Source organism: Volvox carteri, assembly GCF_000143455.1.
Source record: "Volvox carteri f. nagariensis unplaced genomic scaffold VOLCAscaffold_31, whole genome shotgun sequence".
In the NCBI taxonomy this organism is placed as follows: Eukaryota; Viridiplantae; Chlorophyta; class Chlorophyceae; order Chlamydomonadales; family Volvocaceae; genus Volvox; species Volvox carteri.
In genome coordinates, this window is record NW_003307574.1 from 1,001,312 (window position 1) to 1,010,771 (window position 9,460).

General features: G+C 57.6%; 2 protein-coding genes across 2 annotated transcripts in view; one reads left to right on the forward strand and one right to left on the reverse strand.

Annotated features, from left to right (window-relative positions):
- The window catches only part of VOLCADRAFT_93422 (uncharacterized protein), a gene marked incomplete at both ends in the record, with an annotated part of 18,966 nt that extends 13,895 nt beyond the window's left edge, over nt 1-5,071 (reverse strand). Inside the window, 6 exons of the mRNA XM_002952693.1 lie at nt 289-855; nt 1,122-1,403; nt 2,045-2,158; nt 2,623-2,775; nt 3,365-3,774; nt 4,816-5,071. Coding sequence (XP_002952739.1) covers nt 289-855; nt 1,122-1,403; nt 2,045-2,158; nt 2,623-2,775; nt 3,365-3,774; nt 4,816-5,071 — 1,782 coding nt within the window. The remainder of the gene's footprint in view (nt 1-288; nt 856-1,121; nt 1,404-2,044; nt 2,159-2,622; nt 2,776-3,364; nt 3,775-4,815) is intronic.
- Nucleotides 5,072-5,553: 482 nt separating this feature from the next.
- VOLCADRAFT_93423 (uncharacterized protein) lies at nt 5,554-9,193 on the forward strand (the record flags this gene model as incomplete). Its single annotated transcript, XM_002952612.1, has 7 exons — nt 5,554-5,574; nt 5,833-5,886; nt 6,162-6,362; nt 7,002-7,247; nt 7,887-8,269; nt 8,532-8,799; nt 9,080-9,193. The coding sequence occupies 7 exons, from the start codon at nt 5,554-5,556 to the stop codon at nt 9,191-9,193; spliced, it is 1,287 nt and encodes a 428-aa protein (XP_002952658.1).
- Between the last annotated feature and the right edge of the window lie 267 nt (nt 9,194-9,460).

Sequence of the window (9,460 nt, forward strand, 5' to 3'; positions counted from 1 at the left end):
GAATTGCTGCTACTGCTGCTTCTCCTGCATTCGCCACTACAGCTGCTGCCGCGTTGTACTATTGCTATGTCGTACTATTGCTATGTCGTACTGATAACCCTGCTACTGCAGCAACCGGGCCCGCTCCGCCGCACCCCCGGGCCCTAGGCCACTGGCTGCACCACCACCTGCTCCTCCACCGGCGCCATGCCCGTCCACGTCCCCTTGCCTGGTTCCCTTTCCGCCGCCGCCAAATCGCAACCCCAACAAACCCCAACCCGCGCCGGGCTCCCCTTCCCTCGTGCCGACCCCGCCCGGCTTCCCAAACCCCGCTTCCGCATCGCCAATGCCATCCTCCGCTCCCGCGCCGCTCCGCGCCGCCGCCGCCGCCGACGTCACCGCCACTGGTGGTGACGGCGGTCCGGCATCACCGGGATCCGACTCGTGGTCCGTCGCCACTCGTCGGAACGCAGACCCATGGGTCGCTCCGTTCCACAGCATCGACAGCTGCCGCCGCGCCGCCGCCAGCCCCACCACCGTCAGCAGCGTGCACGGCACCAAGTACAGCAACGCCGGCTGGCCCTGGTCGCCGAACCAGCTGTACGCCAGCGCCGCGTAGGTCAAACACAACCCCGCGCCGTACGACAGTATGGTGTACGGAAAGTACGACCGATACAAGTACGACGCAGGGCCGCGCAGGCTGAAGGCGGAGAGTCTCAGGTCCAGGTCAACCCGGCGTGTGTACGCGACGAGCATGCCCGGCAGGATGACGTCACCAAACCCTAGGAGCGAGTAACCCCCTAGGCCGCTGAAGCCAAAGTGTGGCACCCGCAGTAGCATGGGCACGAACTCTCCACTGCTACCGCCTTGCGCTACCTGTGAGTTGGGAGTTGGGGGGGGGACCACCGCAGGGGTACATCCTCAAGGGTCTTACAGCTTGTAGAGCCAAGCGTGCGTACGTGTATGTATGTATGTATGTATGTATGTATGTATGTATGTATGTATGTATGTATGTATGTATGTATGTATGTATGTATGTATGTATGTATGTATGTATGTCGGGGATGTATGTGTGTATAACAGCCCACTCCTTTCAGAACCCTAACACGCCATCCCACATCGCCGGCCCCCCCAGACCGCACCTCCACCATGACGCTCTCGCCGCCGCCAAACAGCAGGGGCTGTACGAACACCCAAAACACATCGTACAGCAGGCACGCCGGCAGCAGCACCGCCGCCACTTTTATGCTGGGTACCCTGAGGCTCCTGAGCACCAGCAGCATCAGGGCCACACCCTGCAGGTCTTGTAGCACCCAGGCCCAGTCGGTGTTGCGCTGTACGGCCCACACCGCCGCCACCGCCACCGCCACGGTCAGCGCCACCACAGTCACCAGCGGGCTGGGACCCCCCCCCAGCGGCGGCATCTGGGCAGGAAAGTATAACATTGAGATATCCAGGGGGCGGATTGGGGATTTGGGAAAGGACTATCTACTAATAACAATCTTCAATGAGGGAAGTCACCTGTAAAGCAGATTGGGTGGGTGGATAGTTTGGTTGGTTTGGCAGTTCCCAAGGGCATAGACGTCGTTCCCCTGGTTGGGGCCGGTTGTTCCACCGGCCCGGCGGGGCCCTCCCTCCCTCCACCCTCTCCCCCGCCCACCGCGCTGCTCCTCCCTTCCCTCCTGTCGGCTCGCTCTCTCCCTCCTCACCGCCCACTCCGCGTCACTGGCGTCCGGGCTCTGCCGTTACCCTTCACCTGAAGAGGGCCCCCCCGGGTCACCTCCCCCCGGGCCCCCCACACACACGGGGGGTTCGGGCCACCCACCCATCTGGCGTAGTAATACCGCCCCACAACCCGTGCAATCATGGGAAAGGTCATCCGCACCTTACCACGGCGCGGCTACAATCGCGGCTACAATCGCGGCAGTTTCGCCCGTAGCAGCAGCAGCAGCAGCAGAGGTGTTAGCTATCTCACTGCTTTTCTGACGCAGGTAAACTCGAAGTGGACGTCAAAAACTCTTTTTTCTTCCGCACCCCGACACCCACCCGGCCCGCCCCTTCTTACCGCCTCGGTGGACCCCCCTCTCCGGGATTTGGTGATCAGTTTCAGCCCGGCCTGCAGCCCCGCCGAGTACAGCACCGTCTGGGCTTGTACGGAAGCAATGCAGAAAAGGCCCAGCTGCACGGCGAGGGGGGGTAAAGGTGGGCGGGTGGGGGTTTCCAGAGGCGGGAGAGGGGAAAAGGTCGTGGAAGCGGATGGGAAACGGGCCCAGGGTTGAATGAGTTAGTTGGTTAGTTAATGCAGGTTGGAGGTAGTTAGTTCGTTGGAGAGCCGTCGGCTCCGGTTAGATGATGAGACATATACGACGGAGCAACCAACAACACATTTATGGATTCCCTTTCCATTTGCAGAAAAGCTGCTGATCCTGTGTGGTTCGTGTGAGCTCCTTTAAAAGAAAACTACTTAAAAAAACCCTCTCCTATCTGATCATACACAGGCATACATGCATACATACACATACATCCACCCATCCAGATATCCCCCCAGCCAGTGAGACACCCGCCATCCCGCCAGGTCCCATCCCATCCCCCCCGGGGCCTCCCTCTACCCTCACCCTCCCGCCCCTGCCCCCCCCTGCGTACCAGCACGAAAAAGAACACCCTGTTAAGCAGGAAGTAGAGCAGCAGCAACATGGCCGAGGCCACCACCACGAACCACAGGGCGGCCCGGGGGGTGAGGTCAAGGGAGGTCTCTGTACCGGGGGGCGACTTGGAGGCCGCGGGGAGGAGGGGGTCCTGTGCGGTGGTGGGGAGGGCGGTGAGGGCCGGCGAGGGTGTTGAGCGTGTTGAAGGGAGAGCGGTGAGGGGCGATGAGGGGATGTGCAGGGGAGGGAAGCAGTGGGCCAGGCAAGGGGTGGAGAGGAATGGCGGCTTCGGCGGTGGTGGGGAGAAAACAATGATGACACGCATTACGGACGTGCTGATGTGTGTGTATGTGTATGCGTGTGCGTGCGTATGCGTGTGCGTGTCGGCGTGCTTCTTCGGCGTGAGCGCCTGGGGGAGTAGTGGAATTATATCCACGACATGCAAAATGCAACATCCAAAAACCAAAAGTTGCCAATGTCCAACATGCATCTATCCAGGTTCAAGGAGTACCCGGTTCAATACCCTCCGGGCGCATCCATTCCAACCAAGCACCTCTGAAGGTAAGATGGCCGCCCACCCACGGACGGCTCTGCCCTCGCATCCTCCCATCGGCTCCTCTCCACCGCCACCGCCACCACTTCATGCTCCTTGCCCTGGCCCCCCCCAAAGGTATAGATACCCACCCTCCGTAACCAATGCCACTGTCGGCAGTGGCGCTGCCGCCGCCGTCCTCTCTTACCTGCTCCGCCGCCGCCGCCACCGCCCTTCCGGCCGCTAGGTGGTCCAGACCGCTCCACACAGCTCCCTCCGCCACCGTACCAACCGCCAACAGCCACAGCAGCGCTGCGCCGCCATCCACCAAGGGCACATCCTTCCGACGGAGCGACAGCGTCACACCGCCGCTGCCGCCGCCTCCGCCTCCGCCAGCCGCCTCCGCCAGCATGCCCGTCAACGTCAGGCCCGTGTCCTGGGGTATGCTGACGACGGCGAGCGAGGGGGAGATGGCGGTGACGGCAGTGTCCTCGAAAGCCATGGTGACGCAGCCAGGCTCGTTGTCGTACAGAAGCATGGCAGCGGCGCCGGCGGCTTGTACTGCACGCGCTTTTTCCGTAAAGGTGCAGTTGCCGCGGATGACGAGCATTGCCGAGCCTGGGACGAGGGGAGGGGGCGGAAAGGGGGGAGGCACCGCAGGTGTATGGACGACAGATCGACAGGTGAACGGAGGGATGGAATGGGAGGGGAGGGAGGATGGCGCCGTACGTGTGATGCAAATGCAAAGAATGAACTGCCCAACCGAGGCGGTCATGTGGTGAGATGAGGTGTGGTGAGGAGGAAGAGGAGCAGCAGCAGCAGCGCGTCCATCCCCTCGGGATTCCCCTCAAGCGCGGCTCTTCGAGGGCTTGGAGGGCTCCTGGATGTGCAACAAACTGCAACAAAAAGCCTTCCCAAGGCATTTCCGGCATCCAGAGGGGGTAAATAGGCAGACTGTCGGGGGCGAGGAGGAGGAGTAGAGGAGGGGGAAGAACCGCAAGGGGAGCCGAGTCGCACGGCAGGTGTGTGTGTGTTGTGTGGGTGGTGGTGGTGGTGGTGAGGTTGGGCATATATTAAGGTGGGGAGAAGCAGCGCTGTGGGAATCAGGATGGGTCCCCGGGGGGGCGAAGGACCCCCGGGCGGGGGAGAAGGGGTTGAACGAAGAGGGGTCGAGGCAGGCTGTGTTTGAGGGGTGATGATGCGCGCACTGCGGGATAAGATGCCAGGATACGGCCCGAAACATAATCCGTAAAGACACGTACATAAAACACAGAAGTTCCGGGGAAGTTAGGGGTTTTCCGTTCATGCTGGCCGGGGGGGGGGGAGGAAGAAGTCCACTCCGAAGGCAGGTGGGGGAGCCTTCTGGTGGTCGATCTAGTGACAAGCGAGGAAAAAGGGGGATTTAAGGCATTAGGATTACATTGAAAATGTACATGATGCTTTCCTTGTGATTTGGATTTTCCGTTTTCGGGTTTTTCCTGAAGGGGAAGGTGCGTTCCTATGGAGTTGTGTGGTGGATATGGGGTTGGAATTGGGTGAGTGGATCTGGATTTTATCAAAGGGGCGCTGCCGCGCATAACGGGTTGAAACCCCTCCCCCCCCCGGAGGGTTGGGACCCGCATGGCCTGGACGTGCTGGGCTGGTGGTGGTGTCGCACACCTGCAGCCACTGGCGCCACCACTCCGCAAGCGGTGAGGGGCTCCGCGACCACAAGGCGCAGACCGGTAATGGCCTGGCTGAGATTGGAACCGACGCCTGCCAGGACCCCATAATTGACCACCTCCGCTTGCGGGTTGCTCGGCATAGCAAAGATTTTCAATTCCACGATAGGACCATAGCAGTTGTCACGAGCTTGTGTTAGCTGTGCGAGGCCGGCTGCGAGGAATGCAAGCAACATATAGACCGGGGTTGTCATTGCATATGGCTTGGCTCCTAGTGCTAAGGATGGCTTTTATGCCATCAAATATGAATATGGTTCGATGTTGCCAGGTATCGGACACGTGCTTGGAGTTTCCGACCGAGCGCTCCAAATTTTCATCGGGCCCTCGGAACCAGAAATTAGTTAAAGCCGCCGTTCTTAAATAAACCAAGCAACGGTATATCAGTTTTAACAACTAAGCTACTTGCACGTTGAGCGTCGGTGGTTCTTGTCGATTGCTCTGACGTTTGACCGCTTGTTTATTTGGTCTTCGCTCGTTAGGTGCTGTTCACGGATGACCGGCCCTATTTGCCTATTACTAGGAGGAGGCGATTTCCATGATGGTGTCGTATTTTGGAAATCTGTTTGAATGATTTTGAAGGGTTTATAATTCTATAATATTGCAGTGCATTCGGCCCTGCAGGCGGGCCGTATTCTTGCAGTTCTGTGACGCGGCCTTGAGGCTCAAGGAGGCGCTCATGTCCATACCCGAACACCAGGTCCGTGTACGCGCAGGCTGCCGTGAAAATCCAACGCGCTTGCTTTTCTCTATACCTCTATCCCGCAGCTAACCAACCAAGCCTCCTAGCGACACGCCGTGTATTGAAAGGAGCACGTGGCTTGCGCATGTTTCTAGGCATGAAGCTGAGGTGTCGTGCTGCGCGTTCCGTTCTATAAATGATTCAGGGGTATTGTCCTTCTGCTCCCTTGTACAATACGAACACCCTGCCTCATCCGGCGCATGTAATTGCCTCCAGGTTCCCGTGAGCATTGCCAAGGGCTTCGTTGAGGCGCTCGGAGGAAACTCCAAGGTAATAATAAGTTACATGAGCAGCCGCGCTTCCGTGTTTGTCCTTCCCGCCTAGAGTCCCACTACTGTTGGATCCACATCTTTTGCTGGGTAAATTCATGGCCTTACCCGCGCGTTCCTAACACGAACTTATGCATGTGAGCGTGCACGCGGTTCATTTGCGTAGATGATGTTGAGTGATCAACACTCATACCTAGTCCTCCTTTCCTGTAACTCGTCAAATCTTCCTGGCACCTATCTCACCTCGCATGTCTCGTTGCCTTCGCTGTCCATCAGGACAGTCTGACCGTCAAACCTCCCTCCGCCGTCACCGTCGTGGGCAGCTATGCTGCAAAGGCCGTCGCCCGACCTGAAACAACGGTTGATATTGCCGTACAACTACCCGCGGATTTATTGGCGCCCAAGGCCCATCTAAACCATCGCTACCACGTCATCCGCGCCGTTTACCTCATGGCCGTGGTGCGCCACCTTCGCGATGTGAGCTAAAGCCTATTTGCCGAGCAGCGGTTGGAGGCGCTTCACGGGGACCCTACGCGGCCGGTGTTGCGGCTAGCCGCCCAAGGCCGAGGGTTTTAGTCTGCGGCTACTGCCATCGATTGCGACATCGACGTTTGCGTTGCCGCGTCTCGCTCCAGACCGAAACGGCGTTCGGGCGCATTGCAGAGCCTGCAAGCCTGGAAAGGAGGTCGCTGCTGAGGTTGTAGCAGGGACTGCGGCCTGTCAACAGCAAGAGCAGCAGCAGCAGCTGCTACTGCCAACACCGCACTACAACGCGGCTATCTTGGAGGATATGCTGCTGCCAGTCCATGCCGCCAGGCTCAAGGTATGTCATTATGCTGCAGGGGAATGCTGTGGGGCTCTTGTCCGTGGGTAAAATACCACCTTCCTCCGGACGTCTTGCCCCTTTGCCTTCCTGCCTTTCCTTGGTATTTACACGATTTGCAGAACCACGATGTCCTTGGCCCTCGCTGTTCATGTTTATCCTCCTCGTTTTTTCGTTTTTTTCAATGCTTTACATTGCGCAAGTGTCCAATAAAATCTAATCATAATACTATTCCTTCTCAGCTTCTCTACCGCATACATACTGTTTATTCGCACCCAATTTCTGTACTGCAGTCGGTTTTGTCGGCATCTCCACGGTTGCTGGACGGTTTGCTGTTGCTCAAGGTCTGGGCCCGGCAACACGGTCCCATGTCCACCGGTAGCACTGCCCTAGGGGATCCAGCTGCTCCGAAACCAACAGCGACAGCAGCAGCATGCTCTTCTCCGGCCACAGGGGGTTTCGGAGCAGCTGCTGGTGGTTGTTTGGACGGCTGCATATTGGCGATGCTGATTCTCCTTTTGGCGGAACGAAACAAGCTGGTGAGGGGGGTTATGTCCGCACTGCACGGTGTGGCGTGTATCTGTACAGGGAGGGTGGTATGAGATGAATTGTTGTAGGAGCTGAACCAACCAAACAAAGGGGAGGCATAATTTCCTGGGTTATCGGTTATCCTGTTAGGGATAAGGCTTTGTCGTAATATCGAATCAGAGACCTGCTCATGGTCAGCTGCTTGTCTACTTGTCCTATTGGCTTATTGCCTGATTTGTGGTCTTTCCCCCCCTTCCGGGCCATCTGGTAAACCCTAAGTAAAACCTGTTGAGCAGACGATCCCGATGATTAGTATTATGCAGCCGACCCATACATGGGGGTTTCTTTTCCGCTTAATGTCTGAGGGGTCTATGCGCCAGTCTCTGCGTTCACTGCTGAAATTGTCGCCTGGTCGGGTGGCATTCGATATTGAAGAAGTGGCATATGCTGCCGGTCGTTTCTTTGCTGTGTGTTTAGATGCGAGTATATATATAGATCTGTATAGATGTGAGTGATATCACGGAGTACGTAGTAGTGTTGGCTTGAAGCCCCTGCATTTCTGAAGAGCTTTACCCGTGAAATTCCTCACGTCCGCACATTCTCTTTCTTTCTCTCCCGCTCCCTCCCCCCGTGATCGGCTCAGGGAGCAGGTGGTTCAGATTGAGCAGATTGTACGACAAGCCTTAACGGACCGAGCCAAGGTCGTACGTGTTCTTCGATGGCCCTTCGATTCCGCTTCATCTCCGGATGTCCTCCTGGCCCGCGGCCTGGTAGTATCTCCGACGGAAGCGGATCCTCGTGGCGCTGAGGAAGACGGCGACGACGAGGACGACCACGACCAGGAAGACGGCGGTGGGACTCGAGGCGCCAGATCATTATCCACATGTGCGGCGGCTCCGTCGTCCGTGTGGTTGGGAGCGATCATGGATCCGCTGGCGGCGTGCCGGCTTGTGGATGTGGGGCCAGCGGCGGATGACGGCCCGGCGGCGGGCCGCTTTCGAAAATTCTGGGGCGAGAAGGCTGAGCTTCGACGGTGAGTGAATTGGGCTGTTGATTCTTATCATGCTATGCTGCTTCCTAGTGCAGTTGCTGGGCTTTTCGAATCGAACTCGGACATCGGACATGTTTCTGTTTCACTCTTGTGTAGAGTGTAGGTCTAGTGACTGCTTACCGGCATCCTAGGCTCGTGTCTCCTAGCTTAGTTGTTATTATTTTTTTCAATTGTACCAAATCTCCACTGTTTTTAGACAGCATGTTGTGTCGTGCACACTCCTTCGCCGCCGCAATCCCTACAGGTGGCAGGATGGCAAGATCACGGAGACTGCGGTTTGGGAGGTGGCTCCCCACATGCGCCACGTCATCCCCGACCTCATCCTGCAGCACGTGGTGGGCCGTCACCTGCCCGCCGGCTCGGAGGTGGTTGGGGCCGCGGGCTCCCTGGACTGGGCCCTGTGCTGCCGGGCCTCACCTTCGGGTGCGGATCTGGCGGCCACTCGGGCTGCAGAGGCGGCTACGGACAAAGTGGCCAAACAGCTCCGAGCGTTGGATAACTTGGCGCTCAAGGTGCGAATGGACAGCCTCGTTTGCTCAGGATTTGGGGTTCTTTATATGTATGTGTGGGATATCCGTGGATGTATATATTATTGTATTTGGGTATTACTTCATGCGTCCTGATACTTATGTGTGCAATTATCCTAAACTGTTGTGAGATCTCCCGCTGCGCTCTGTGTATCTGCATGAAATTTAAAGGAGAATCGTTTTGCACAACCACTTGAAAGATTATGACGATACCGAAAATCTGTAAACTTAACAGTTAATAATCTCCCCGCATGTGGTGGTGCAGGTGGTGGGTATGCAGCCGCTGTCGGGGGTTGCCCACGGGACGGCGCCCTTACCGCCGCCGCCGCACCCTCTGGGGCTTCGGCGTCCACAGCGGGCGTCATTCCCCGCTGCCTAGACCCACTGGAGGTGCTGGTGACGCTGGAGAGCTCAGGTCCGTACCCTCGAGAGTCTTGAGTAACCACAGATGTGCCACACTTGAGAACTTGGAGAAGTTGTTGTGTGTGGGGATGTGTTGCTAAACATGAATAAAAACGGCAATGATTAAAACTTTATGCCTGACGAGACCTGGCAGAGCTCCTCTCACAAGGGCGCCAGTTTGTGGTCGTTATGGTGAACAATCTATGAGCCGTCCGTTTGGTTGCACACAGCAACATGCGCACAA